Source organism: Bison bison, unplaced genomic scaffold (genome assembly GCF_000754665.1).
Source record: "Bison bison bison isolate TAMUID 2011002044 unplaced genomic scaffold, Bison_UMD1.0 scf7180017864516, whole genome shotgun sequence".
Taxonomy (NCBI): Eukaryota; Metazoa; Chordata; class Mammalia; order Artiodactyla; family Bovidae; genus Bison; species Bison bison.
In genome coordinates, this window is record NW_011495069.1 from 8409223 (window position 1) to 8423307 (window position 14085).

Genomic DNA, 14085 nt, shown 5'->3' on the forward strand with positions numbered 1-14085 from the left:
CTGACCCAGAAGAGGGAGGAGCTAGAGGGGCAACTGCAGGAGATGGTATGCTCCTTGGCAGTCAAGAGTGCTTCTTTAATCTACGCTATAGCTGACACAGAGTAGAAATAATGCATGCTGGATACATAAGTAATAGTTGCCACCTATGGAACACATTCTACATCCCAAGCACAGCACTAGAGTGCATCTTTTATATACGTCTGACATTACAATCCTGCAAAGGTAGATGTTCAGACACATTAAGTAACTGGCCCAAGCCCCACAGCTAGTAAATGATAAGGACTGGATTCGAATCCAGGGCAGTCTAACTCTATAACTAAAGCTCTTCAAAAACAAACAAACAAACAAATAAATAAAGTTCTTATGTTTGTAATTCTCTCCACTCTCCATACCACACTGACTAACAGATGCCCCACTACAAAAGGGCTGGACAACACAAACTACAAGGTACTGTGTCTGCCTGGAGATCCCCAAGGGACATAACTACAGCTGGGAGAGTAGCCAGGGGTGACGCCAGCTCTTACCCACACCCAGGTTGAACAGTAACCCCCCCCAGCGCTTATTAAACTTTAGGTATTCGGCCAGGCCAGCGCAGTACTCATAGCGGGGAATCCACAGGGGCTGCTCCGAGGTCTCCTCTGCCTCTTGGCACGGGTAGAACAGTCGAAAGAAGCTGCCCTGTAAGAGAAAAAAGACAGCAGCTGCTCGGAGCAAGAAGCCCAAGCATGGCTACATTTCCCAACAGACACGTTCAGCAGTTGTTTGGGGGTACCAGCCAAGTACTGAAACAGGGAAACTGTACCTTCAATTCACATACCTGAATTTTGCCTTCAGAAAAACCAAAAAGAAGCAATTTTATGTTCAGCATTCACGTAAGGCTTATGTTATTTCAAACAGCCAACTGTATTTTGAATTACATTGGAGGAGTACTAAAATATTTCCAGTGCTTGGGCTATCAAAAGATTTCAATTTGGCTGGAAGCCCAGGTCTGGAGGAGCCCCAGAAGCGAAGCCGTAGCTCTCTTGTTGAACGGGGTGACACTGGTGGCACCCAGGGCAACCCTGGAGCCTGGCCCCTGGGAAGCAGCAGCAGCACATTCACTCTACATGGGGGTATGTGCCTCTCACAAGGGAGAGGGAAGAGTTCAAGGGCCAGCAGAGAATGACCTAGGAACTGAAGGAGGGAAAGTCCCAGACTAAAGTAGGAGGGGGAACAGAGGAGAGCAGAAGAGGAGAAAAAGGAGACTGTTTTCCTACTCGGGGCCGGGGCGTCAAAGGTCAATGGCACATAGCCCACCGCTCTTCCTCTCATACACTCAGATTAGGGCGAGATCCAAAACCTTCCCAGGATCAGGCACCTGCTCTCAAGACATCAGATAGCTACCCTTGAACTTAGAGGCCCCAGTTCCTCCAAGTTGGGAAAAAGAACCCATCATCTCTTGTCTGTTGAGATGTCTCTAATTGAAAAGAGGAGAAAAGTTCAGGGGAAAGAGACCTGGGTGCTCGGCAATCAAATCCAAACCAGCTCTAACTCAGGTTTCCCCTAGCTGGAATGACATCATCAGACGTGCAGACAGAAGCAGTGGAGACATGCTGGAGACACTTACCTGGAGGCTCTGACCCTCCATCACATCCCCACAGCCTACGAGGTGGGGTCCCGTGACGGGTGGGAAGCTCACAGACTGGTTGACCCCCATCTCATAACCAGCTGAACTGAACGACGACTTGGACAGTGGCTGAACTTGACGGCTGCAGGGTGGAACACAGAACCACCTCTTGCTGGTTTCCTCTCAGCTTCCTGTTGCTTATTCGTATCATCAGCCAACCCATCTCTTACCCCTCCTATTACCCCTCCTCCCTGCCGGTGACGCAGCCAATCTTCCACATCATCCACCTTGCTACATTGCCTTTACTAAGGTTTGCTGTGCTGTGCTTAGTCACTCAGTCGTGTCCGCCTCTTTGCAATCCCATGGACTGTAGCCAGGCTCCTCTGTCCATGGGGATTCCCCAGTCAAGAATACTGGAGTGGGATCCTCCTGGGGGTCTTCCCAACCCAGGGATCAAACCCAGGTCTAGGGGGCTGCTTTTTCTGTTGCTATTGGTTGGAGAGGTGAGAAGATCATGGAAAGGAAACAGAGCCTCTGTACTCCTCAAAACCCACTAACAAATGCTCATTTAGCACTGACTATGTGCCCAACACAGCAGCAATTGCTGCAGAGAACATGCCACAGACCTTGTCGTCAGCTTAGCAGCAGCAGCAGCAGCAGGAAGCTAAGAATAACAAACACAATCACTAACATCTATTATTTACTATGTGTCAGCGCTGACCTAAGATTTTTACATACTCTACGTCATTTCATCCTCTCAACAACCATCTGAGGAAGGTACTATTTAGACCCTGTTTTACAACCGAGGAGACTAGGGCATGAAGAGGTTGAATAACTTTCCCAAGTCACACAGCTTCTAGGTGGCAAACCCAGGTCTAATCCAGACCTGAGCTCTTAACCCGCACTGATTCTGCTAGTGGGGAGACTCGATGACATACATTCAAAATCACTGACCTAAACTATAAACTATAAAAGGCACTTATCTGGGTCTTAAATATGAGGAAGATTTTAGAGGCAGGGGAGAGGGGAGCATTTTTATAAAGGACATAATGTAAGAGTAGAAAGGGCCAGAAATAGGTTAGAGTATAATGTGGGCAGGAGATCAAACAGGAGCCTTCCACGTGGCAGGCTTGCACACTCTGACTAGAAAGCATCCCTATAACTTGGTTGCTTCTTGTTTGTTTTTTTTAAAACAAGGATGTCCTTTTTTTTTTTTTTGACTGTGCCAGGTCTCAGCTGCAGCGTGTGAGATGTAGTTCCCCTGACCAGGCCCCTGCATTGGGGAGTCTTAACCACTGGACCACCAGGGAAGTCGAGGTTACTTTTTAAATCGGGACTAACGCCACTGCTCTCCCTCCCTCTTCAGTTACATCACCGCCAGCACCACAGCTTACTCTGTGCCAGGAACTACACCAAGGGCTTCACATACATATATTATTTAATGAAATCCTTACAATAATCCCCTGGGATATGAATTGCTAGCTCATCTTACAGATGAGGAAGCTGATGCTTAATAAAGTGAGGCAATTTACGCAAGAACAGTGAACAGAGCCAGAATTTGATCATGGGCAATGTGGCTGTGACAGTAGAGAATGTGGTCCAATTTCCTAACATTCATCCTGTCCTTCCCTCCTACGAAGATCCCTTGTGATCTGGGTGGGGTTGACACCTCTCTAACCTCTAGAGTTGGACCTATCAGCCCTACATATCCCCATCAGTATCTGGAGAAGAGTGGGCTCATGACATACACTGGGCCAACCAGGGCAAAGCCCAGGACTTTGGTTTGATGGTCGAGTGTGGACAAGTTCTTTCTTGTTTTGAACTAGCAGGATGTGTGGATGTGAAGCCTTGAACTGTCGCAGCCACTTTGTTACCTTATGAATGAAAGTACCCGTGGAGGATGCAGAGATGAGAGAATCATAGAGAAATGGAGTTATTTGTGAAGACATTAAGAATCTCCAGATTCGACTATACCTGAAACTTGGCCCACTCCTAGACCTCTAGTTACAAGAGCCAATAAATCCCTTTTTATTGTTTAAACCATCTGGGTTTAGATTTCTACTGCTTGAACCAAAAGCATCTAAACTGATCCACTGAGTCCTGGGCCACATTTTCAGTCATTGCATTACTTTGCTTTCTTTAAGATGCTCTGGGAAGGATTAGGTAGTTTGAGTCTAAACATGCCTGGGCAAGAAGAGACCTTAGGGATCACTTCTCCCCACAGTCATCCCCTGCACCACCACTGCAACTCAGCTCACTTCAGAAATGTGCTTTACTGATGAAGAGATCAAGGTTCTAAGAGGTTAAGTGAAATGCTCAAGGTTACCAGAATTATTATTACACATAGATCTCCTCACTGCCAACTTCCAATTGTCTGGCCTAATGGAAAACTCCAGACGAGCAATAATCTTAATGCCATACTACTTAACTGTGGAAGACAATAAGTGATATTCTTTCTACTATAGAATTGCTTCATCTTGTTTCTCTGAAGCAAATTTAAAAACCAAATTCTTTTTAAAAAGAGGCTAAGCTCCTGACGTAGTCAGTGGGCTATTTAGCCAAAGGAAAGTTGAACATGTGCTGCTTAGTCTCAGACCCTGACCTTTTCCGCTTGAGGGCAAAGGCACAGAGGACCCACAGCAGGAGAGGAGGAGGCACAGGATAGGTCACCCACAAGACAATGAAGCAGCTGAAGTTTCATTAATATTTGCTGATTGAGTGAAAAGGAGAAGCAATAGGATTTGGGCAACTAAGTGGATTTGGGGAGTTATGCAAGAAGGGAGAGCCAAAGATGAGTCAGATTTCAGGACTGGGTGACCAGAATGATATTAGCTTATAGCAAGAGATGCTAGTCTTAATCCAAAAACAGAACACTGCATGAGATAGGCATCAGGACAAGGGCACTCAAAAATGCCTGTAACAGAAGGGGAGCAGAACTCTCTGGTGATCCTGGAAAGTTTCTGGGAAGGCCATCAACTAAATTGAATTAGGAAATAAATAAAAACTAAAGAAGCTAACTGGACAGAGTGAGGCTAACGTGAAAATCTCTGCATTCTCTGGGCTCATATTGACTGATGCCCAAGTAGAACGGAGAGATGGGAAAATCCAGTCTAACTTGCAAATTTTTGCCTAAGAAACATCCCCAGAGCATCCAGTGTCATATCTAATAAATGCCAAGGAATTCTCCAAGGAACTCAGTCCAGGTATCTCTACCTACTTTGGCTCACCTTATCTAAACAATTTGAGGTGATGTCTACCTAAAAGCCTCTCTACCCACCCAAACCTGCCCCATCCATCAAAGCCTAGTGAAATCTCTGGTACTCTGTGAAGCTTCCCAAGTCCTTCCAATCTTCCCTCTTCTCCACTCGAGTATGTCTGCATCACTCACTTGATAACCAATCACAGGCTGCCTCAGGACAGCTCTTGAATTAGTACCTACTCTAGCAGTGGAAACAGTGACCAATTTTATTTTCTTGGGCTCCAAAATCACTTCAGATGGTGACTGCAGTCATGGAATTAAAAGACACTTGCTCCTCAGAAGAAAGCTATGACAAACCTAGATAGTGTATTAAAAAGCAGAGGCATCACTTTGCCAACAGAGGTCCATATAGTCAAAGCTATGGTTTTCCTGGTAGTCATGTACGGATGTGCGAGTTGGACCATAAAAAAGGCTAAGCACCAAAGAATTGATGCTTTCAAATTGTGGAGCTGGAGAAGATTCTTGAGAGTCCCTTGGACTGCAAGAAGATTAAACTATTCAATCCTAAAGGAAATCCACCCTGAATATCCATTGGAAAGATTGATGCTGAAGCTCTAATACTTTGGCCACCTGATGTAAAAAGCTGATTCACTGGAAAAGACTCTGATGCTGGGAAAGATTTGAGGGCAGGAGAAGGGGGTGACAGAGGATGAGATGGTTGGATGGCATCACCGACTCAATGGACATGAGTTTGTGCAAACTCCAGGAAGTAGTGAAGGACAGGGAAGACTGGCATGTTTCAGTCCATGGGGTTGCAGAGTCAGACACGACTGAGCGACTGAGCAACAACAACGAGCAGTTTTCAATCAGTGACTTGCCTCCCAGAAGTGGTCCAAGTAGAATCTGGATCAGAGGTTCCTGAATCTATTATTTCACAATCACCTGGAAAACTTTTCAGAAACAAAGCTTTTAGGGCCCCCATTGCCAGAGATCAATTAGTTTATAAAGCTTCCCAAGCTTTCTGATCCCCAAGGTGCAAGAACCTCTGGTCCAGATGGTACCCAGGATTTTTCTTTTTTTCAGACGTGTGCATACAATAAACATTTACTGAGTGGATATGGTATTCCAGTCCACCATTTTCATATTAACGAAAAGATAATGATTATGATATCACTTGGTTTAATCCCCATGGCCACCTAGAAGCATGTTCCTGCCAGTTCCTGGCTTAATGTAGTAATTTGCAATCAATTGATCCAATGAATGCTATTTAATTTTTTACACACTTATGCCTTATCTCTTCAGATATGCTACAGAGGTAGAATGTGTTTTACATTTCTTTGGAGGATAAACCATCTATCCTCATGCTTTCCCCACACTGAGGGACCCCATAAATGCTTCTTTTATTTGGCTTTGATTTACACCCTCTCAATTCTTTAATCGATGTCTTTTTGATCTAAAGATTAGACTACATGGTATAGTGGGAAAAGAAAGGCTTTGGTGACTGAATTCCACCTCTACCATTTAACTGGCTGTTTAACCTCGAGCAAGTTCCTTCAATTCTAAGCCTCTTATAATTTTTCCACATGATAGAAATAACAGTCACTCATGAAATTGCTGATGAGGATTAAATGAAAGTATGTAAAACACCTAACATATAGAGGGCACAAAAACCATAACTAGCTACATGATCTCTTAGCCTAAGTTCCTTGTGAGTAAAATGAGGACACTTCATAAGTGAAATTTAGTAACAAATGTGATATTGCCTAGGGTCTGGGACATTTTAAGTGCTCATAAAAATGTTAGGAATTAATTAACAATGTTATGTCTCTCTTTCATTATACCCAGCCAAGCTTTTTTCTTTTGCGGGGGTGGGGGAGTGATTTGTGGTTTTCTGAATTAAATCCTTGGACAAAATGGTTTCTTTCCTTCCAGTCTTATCAGGTCTGAGACACCTATTCCAAAATCAGTCCCGGGTCTCCTGCATTGCAGGCAGATTCTTTATCGTCTGACAGGGAAGCCCTTATATAGGCCCAGAAGAGCCCAAAGGGAACAGAGAGGGCTTACATTGCAGCTGTCCATCTCCTGCTGGGGCCCTGATTCCAGTGAGCAGGGACCACCCTTCTGCCAGCTGTGTGGACTTTTCATCCCTGGCTATTTCAGGACATAGTCCAAGATAAGCACTTCTCTGGGGCTTCCTTTCAGACAAAGCTCTCATTAGTCTGTGGTCTCTGGGGAAGTGAGGAAATATCATCCTGTTCTTAGAGAATGGAGACACCAAGCACTCAAGGGGCAGGTTTGAGCAACAAAGGGGCAGAGCTATAAAAGGAGCCAAGATGAGAGTATTTCAGAGCATTAATAATTACAGTAAAAATAATCTCTCTCGCTTGTGGAGGCTTTACAGTTTACAAAGTACTTTCACACATATTAGCTTATTGGCTCCAGAACATAGCCTCAAGCTAAGACTGAGAGCAACTGTTATCTCCACTTTGTAGATGAAGAGAGTGAGTCCCAGAGACGGGGTATGATCTGCCCAAGGTCACACAGCAAAGGATTTGCAGAGCTGCGATAATAAAACCCAGCTCTGCTGAATTCCAGTTCTGAGCAACTCCGTGGATTGGGAAGAAGGAATGGTGACCCTTGTTCCATTAGCATGAAAACCAAGAAAGTGAGAGTAAGAGTGAAGCACATAAAAGGTGCGGAGCACAAAGAAGCCCGAGTTTCAGAGGGGGTATGCTGAGAGCTCACGGTGGGGCTCCAGGGGCGCCAAGTGATAATGAAGATGACTGGGAGAATAAAGGGTGCGGGTGGATACTGGAGGTGTCTCAGGAAACAGAAAAGGTGAAAGACTAATGGGGAGCTCCTGGGATTGAGACGAGGCGCCCCCAAACAGGGCTGGAATGTGACAAAATCCGCAGACACCTCAGTTCAGAATAGAGGTTTTCTCCAAACTTACCGAGTCACGTTGACCCTCAGAAACAGCCCAGACGGTCAACTCGACGGAAGCAAGAAACTGCCCTGGAGCTGGTGGCCCCTTGGTAATTGTAGTTTCCAGAACTCGACATTAGCGCTTAAAAGCATTTCCCACCTCTGTCCAGAACTATAATTCCCGAGGTGCACCGCGAAGACTGCCCATACGATCCGAAGACTACAATTCCCAGAGTTCTACACGGCCCCTCTTCGTTCGGGATGAAGTACGATTCCTCCCCCTGGTGGTCGAGGAGCCGCCACCAGGACGACAAAGCCCGAGCGGAGGGTTACTGTTTATAGTCCCGGTTAGTAACCCTCCGCCTCACCGTTCCTCAAATAATTCCTGGGTGTGCCTGGAGATAGACAGGGATTAGCTTTATTCACAGGGGAGCTAAGGAGGCGATCTGAGCTTGTTTTGTGCCCTTTACGAACCTGTACCTGTTGACACGTGTGATATTCAATTGTCCTTCAGAAACTCCTGGCCAAGAACTGAGATGAAACAGAGATTCCTCCCTGTCCCTCTGCTCTAGCCCCTCCTCCATCTACTCTCACTTTGCCGGCCCTGTGCTGGTTCTCAGAGACACCCTGGTGAAGAAGTTAGTGTTGCTAACCTCAGAAGAATTCACAGTCTAGCGGAGGATCCCAACAAACGAAGAATTACACAGCGATAGTTGCTCTAATGGGGAAAGCGCAAGGGGTTATGGGAGCCTTCTTGAAAGGGCGAAGCTGCCCAGGCTTGGGGTAAATAGGACGGTGTCTTCAAGGCTTCATAAAGATCTTAGAGAAATGTTAAAATTGAGAACTGAAGGAAGAGGACTTGGCCAGGAATACAGAGAGTATGAAGAATATTTAACACTCTGGCTGGAGCACACAATGTGAGGAATGGAATCGCGAGGCACGCCTGATGGGGGAAGCGGGGCCAGGTCCTCAGGAGTCTGGTAAACTTCATAAGAACATTGGATCATCCAGGCAACTTAGAAACTTTCAAAGGCTTCCTACTCTTTGCTGAATGAGGTCCCAGCTTCTTAGCTCGACATTCTAGGTCCTCCGCAACCTCCCCCAAACCACCACTTACTCCGAAGTATTGCTCATGGTTTTTTGTTTTGTTTTGTTTTGTTTTTCCTGACAGGAATCGCCCTTCTTCTGCCTTGCCCCCAGCTACGTTCATCCAGTCTCAAGATGTTGTAGGTTCTCATTGTTTCCTCCACACTTTTATTCACGCTCTTCTCTCCACCACTCTGCCCTGCTTTATGGCTGTCTAATCCAGTTCTTCCTTAATAATTCCTCTTGATCCTCCCTCTCCAAAGCCTCCTTGATTCCCCTCCAGTCCAAACGACCTCTGCCCCCTCTCAGTTGCTGGGATATTTGTGGGCACCTCTCATTTGGGGGCTTACCTCACACTGCCCTGTGCCATCTCTTCAGTGGGAGGTCTTAACTCTCCAGTAAACTGTGAGTTCTTTGAGGTCAGGCGATGAGTCCTACAGCTGATCCCTCCTCCCTCCCAACCACATACCCTCAAATTGCCAGTGTCCAGATTCCATGCTTCAGGCTTCTTTAGACCATCCTCTCCTCCTGACATACTGTCACCACCACCATCCTTCCAGGAACCAAAATAAAGTCACCAGGGGAGAGTGATTGTAGCACCACACTGTGGTAATCAAGCCCAGATTTAATTAAAGCTGTGGTTGGTGGCGGTGATGGCGGAACATGAAAAGCTTAGTACACGTCAGAGATGGTTCTCTTTAGCTAATTAATTAGTGCTCTGCAGCTGGCACAGAACATATGACTAATCAGAGTCCCTAGTTAGGACAGGGGCCACTGCAGTTGGTTTCTCTGTCTCCCACTCCCAGACTAGGCCATGCTGGGGACATCTGCTGGCCAACTAAGTTTTAAACTTCCCAGGAAGAGGAATGTCACAGCCTCCTTTGTCAATGTTAGGAAGATCTACCTTGGGCCCAAACTCCTGTTGCAAAATAAAATACTTGAGTTCAAATGCATTTCCTTCCAGTCTAGTCTTTTTGGAGATAAACAACCCAAATGCTTTAAGTTTTTAACAAGTGGTTAATTTCCCAGGCTTTCACTATAGATCCCATCTTCCAGTTGTCCAAGGATCTCCTCTGGTTGACTACCATCCCACTCCAGCCTTTACCTTGTTGCTGAATTACTTTATTCATTTTTAAAAACTTGTTTGTTTATTTGGCTGTTCCAGGTCTTAGTTGCAGCACTCAGGATCTTTGATCTTCATTGCAGCGTGCTGATTCTTTGGTTGTGGCATATTTAGTTGCAGTGTGCAAACTCTTAGTTGAGGCATGTGGGATCTAGTTCCCTGACCAGGGATTGAACCCAGGCCCCCTGCATTGGGAGCTCGTACTCTTTACCACTGGACCACCAGGGAAGTCCCTAAGTTACTTTAAGTTGGCATCTGAGTGACCAGTTTTGGATTTTCTCTTCTCCTCCCTACCTGCTGAAGTTGATGGACAATGCTTTTCAAAATCAAACTATAACATGTATACAATAAAGTGTGTGAAGTGCACTAACTGTACAGCTCAACCTTTAAACAAAAATTGAATGTAACCATCACCCAGTTTGATATGTAAAACATTCTCAATACCCCCAAAATGTTGTCTCTGTCCCTTCCCAGTTTACAATCACTCATCCCCTCAAGAGCCATCACTTTTTGTCTCTATCATCTCTGGACCCATTTGGAGTCTGGATGAATCCTCTTTTAACGTCTTGTTAACAGGGAGAGTGTATACGTTTACTAAAGATCAACATGACTTAGCAACTGAACAATAACAAACAAGTAGAGTGTATATGCTTAATAAAGATCAAGAACAGTAACTGTCCTTCTCTATTATTGTTGCCATAATAACAATAGGATCCATTACTGTTACTGTAGTAACAAAATTAAGTGCTGAAAATAGGGCAGCAGTATTGTCACCCTGCTTATGTAACTTATGTGAAGAGTACATCATGAGAAACCCTGGGCTGGAAGAAGCACAAGCTGGAATCAAGATTGCCAGGAGAAATATCAATAACCTCAGATATGCAGATGACACCACTCTTACGGCAGAAAGTGAAGAGGAACTAAAAAGCCTCTTGATGAAAGTAAAGAGAGTGAAAAAGTTGGCTTAAAGCTCAACATTCAGAAAACTAAGCTCATGGCATCCGGTCCCATCTCTTCATGGCAAATAGACAGGGAAACAGTGTCAGACTTAATTTTTGGGGGCTCTAAAATCACTGCAGATGGTGACAGCATCCATGAAATTAAAAGGCACTTACTCCTTGGAAGGAAAGTTATGACCAACCTAGACAGCATATTAAAAAGCAGAGACATTACTTTGTCAACAAAGGTCTGTCTAGTCAAGGCTATGGTTTTTCCAGTAGTCATTTAGGGATGTGAGAGTTGGACTCTAAAGAAAGCTGAGCACCGTAGAATTGATGCTTTTGAACTGTGGTGTTGGAGAAGACCCTTGAGAGTCCCTTGGACTGCAAGGAGATCCAACCAGTCCATCCTAAAGGAGATCAGTCCTGGGTATTCATTGGAAGGACTGATGTTGAAGCTGAAACTCCAATACTTTGGCCACCTGATGCGAAGAGTTGACTCATTGGAAAAGACCCTGATGCTGGGAAGGATTGGGAGCAGGAGGAGAAGGGGACGACAGAGGATAGATGGTTGGATGGCATCACTGACTCGATGGACATGAGTTTGGGTAAACTCCGGGAGTTGGTGATGGACAGGGAGGCCTGGCGTGCTGTGGTTCATGGGGTAGCAAAGAGTCGGACACGACTGAGCGACTTAACTGAACTGAAATAGATTAATTCCCTACCCACATGGTACTTTCATTCTATTGAGGGGAGACAGATAATAAACAGATAGCCAAGGTAATTGCATACTCTTTAAATTTTATGTATTTATTTTTGGCAGTGCTGCATCTTGATTGCTGTGTGTGGGCTTTCTCTAGTTGTGGTGAGCAGGGGCTACTCCCCGGTTACGGTGTGCAGGTTTTTCACTGTGGTGGCTTCTCTTGTTGAGAAACACTAGCTCCAGGCTCTCAGTCTTCAGTGTTTTCTGTCTGAGGGCTCGGTAGTTGTGGAGCATAGGCTTAGGGGCCCTGCAGCATATGGGATCTTCCTGGACCAGGGGTTGAACTGGTGCTCCCTTCATTGCAAGGTGGATTCTTAACCACTGGACGACCAGGGAAGCCCTATTGCACACTCTTAAATGTTCTAAAGGAAATAAGATGCTTTGATGGGGAATAAAAGGAGTGGCTATTCTCAATAGGATGATCAGGGAAGGATTCTCTGAGGACCTGGCCTCAGAGCTGAGCCTAACCATACCTTCCATTTCTTTTACCTACTACGTGTCAGACATGTCATTAGGAACTTTCAAATCCTTTAGGTCATTTAGTCTTCCTGGGAAGTATGTCATAGTTTATTTTTCAGACAAGAAAACAGAGGCTCAAAGAGGTAGTCGCAGACAACATTGATCCCTCTGTCCTATCCCCTCATCCCTTCTGAGCCCCCATGCCAGTGTGGTGGTCTCCAGCAACTGGGAGCTCCTCCACTCTAAGTCCCTTTTCTCTCTGCTTCCTTGACTGGGGGCTTTCTTAGGCATCTATGAACGAGGAAGGGAGAGGCACATGGCCCCCACCTCAAGGGCAACCTTCAGCCATCACAGAAGCTGATGACTCCCCATCCTTAGATAGGATGATTCTGAGATGCAGTTCACACTGTCTGTTAGAATTTTCAGGGAGCTGAACCCGGCTGCTCACAGCAGTAAGCTGCATATGTATGCTCCCCATCTTATTTTCTCCCCTCCTTGCCTCACTTTCCCCATGCTATCCCTTCTGCTTCTTGAAATCACCTTCCAGAGCACCCAAATCTCAGGGTCTGCTTTTGGGGGAACTCAAGCCACCCCTGCTCCAGCACAGCAAAGTAATTGGGTACATAACATTCTCTAATTGTGCCATGTGCTTTCACCCTCCATGACTTTGCAAGTGCTATCTCCTCTGCCAAAACATGTGTTGAATCCATTGTGATCCATCTAACATCCACTTCACTCCATCCCTGCCACCCTACACCAGATCATCTCCAGCTTCCAGTGTTCAGAACTGATAAGAATTGTGTTTGTGCCAAGTGCTTGGCGGACCCTATCTCATTCAGTTGGCACAGAGATTCTGAGGCGTCAGTAGTACCATTCCTGGTTTGCAGGTCAGGAAACTGAGATTCACAGGAGACTTGCCAAAGTTTTGCAGTTAATAACTGGCAAAGCCAGGGACCTAAATGCAGGTCTACTTATTAACTCTGGGCTAGAGGGAAAGGGCGGAGAAGGCAATGGCACCCCACTCCAGTACTCTTGCCTGGAAAATCCTATGGATGGAGGAGCCTGGTAGGCTGGAGTCCATGGCATCACTGAGGGTCAGACACGACTGAGCGACTTCACTTTCCCTTTTCATTTTCATGCATTGGAGAAGGAAATGGCAACCCACTCCAGTGTTCTTGCCTGGAGAATCCCAGGGATGGAGGAGCCTGGTGGGCTGCCGTCTATGGGGTTGCACAGAGTTGGACACGACTGAAGTGACTTAGCAGCAGCAGCAGAGGGAAAGGGTAGGAATCGGGGTCTCTGAAGTTGTTTCAGCATTCCCTGCCCATCAGATTCACTCCTCCTTCTCATCCACAGTGACAAGCTGGTCCGTGGACAGGCATGCACTCAGCCACCCACATGTGTTTGTTTGTGCTCTTTCCATTTGCTGGTGCTATGTCTTTCCCATCTGCTCTTTGTCCAGTCTTTCAAACTGAGCAGAGATGTCAATTTCTCTGGGAAATCCTTCCTGGCTGAATCCCCCTGTGTTGGGGGCCAGAGTGAGGTACTCCGCCCGTGGCAAAAGTCATGAGTAAGGAGGCTCCGACTTCTACTTTACTACTTTGTGCTCTCACCTACACCTCTGACTTTACAGGGGACTGTCCCCCACCACCTCTTTCGGAGAAGGAGTTAACTTAGAGCTCCAGTTAATAAAAACTCCTGGACGTGACAAGAGTGTTTTAACCTACAAACTCCTCTGAAGGTTCTCTAGCCTGCCGGCCACATGTGATTGCTCACAGCCTCCCAACCGTGAGAGGCACGAGATGCTTTAAACCTTCTAAAAACAGGTTCCTTAGAAAAGTTAGAAAACTATTAGTATAAGTATAATGGGCTGATTAGAAATTGTATTGGTGAAGGGTTTTTCATTTGTTGAGCCAATGTTTGTTGCTAAGTCTCCACATCCCCTGCCCTTACACACATTAATGAATATATAGAAGAAATAAGTAT

General features: G+C 45.8%; 1 protein-coding gene across 1 annotated transcript in view; it reads right to left on the minus strand.

Moving 5' to 3' along the window:
- PAFAH2 (platelet-activating factor acetylhydrolase 2, 40kDa) overlaps nt 1–7864 on the minus strand; it is a 35418-nt gene extending 27554 nt beyond the window's left edge. The window contains exons 1-3 of the mRNA XM_010830087.1: nt 7759–7864; nt 1607–1748; nt 525–678 (exon numbers count right to left, since the gene is read on the minus strand). Of these exons, the coding sequence (XP_010828389.1) occupies nt 525–678; nt 1607–1696 (244 nt within the window). The 5' untranslated portion in view covers nt 1697–1748; nt 7759–7864. The remainder of the gene's footprint in view (nt 1–524; nt 679–1606; nt 1749–7758) is intronic.
- Between the last annotated feature and the right edge of the window lie 6221 nt (nt 7865–14085).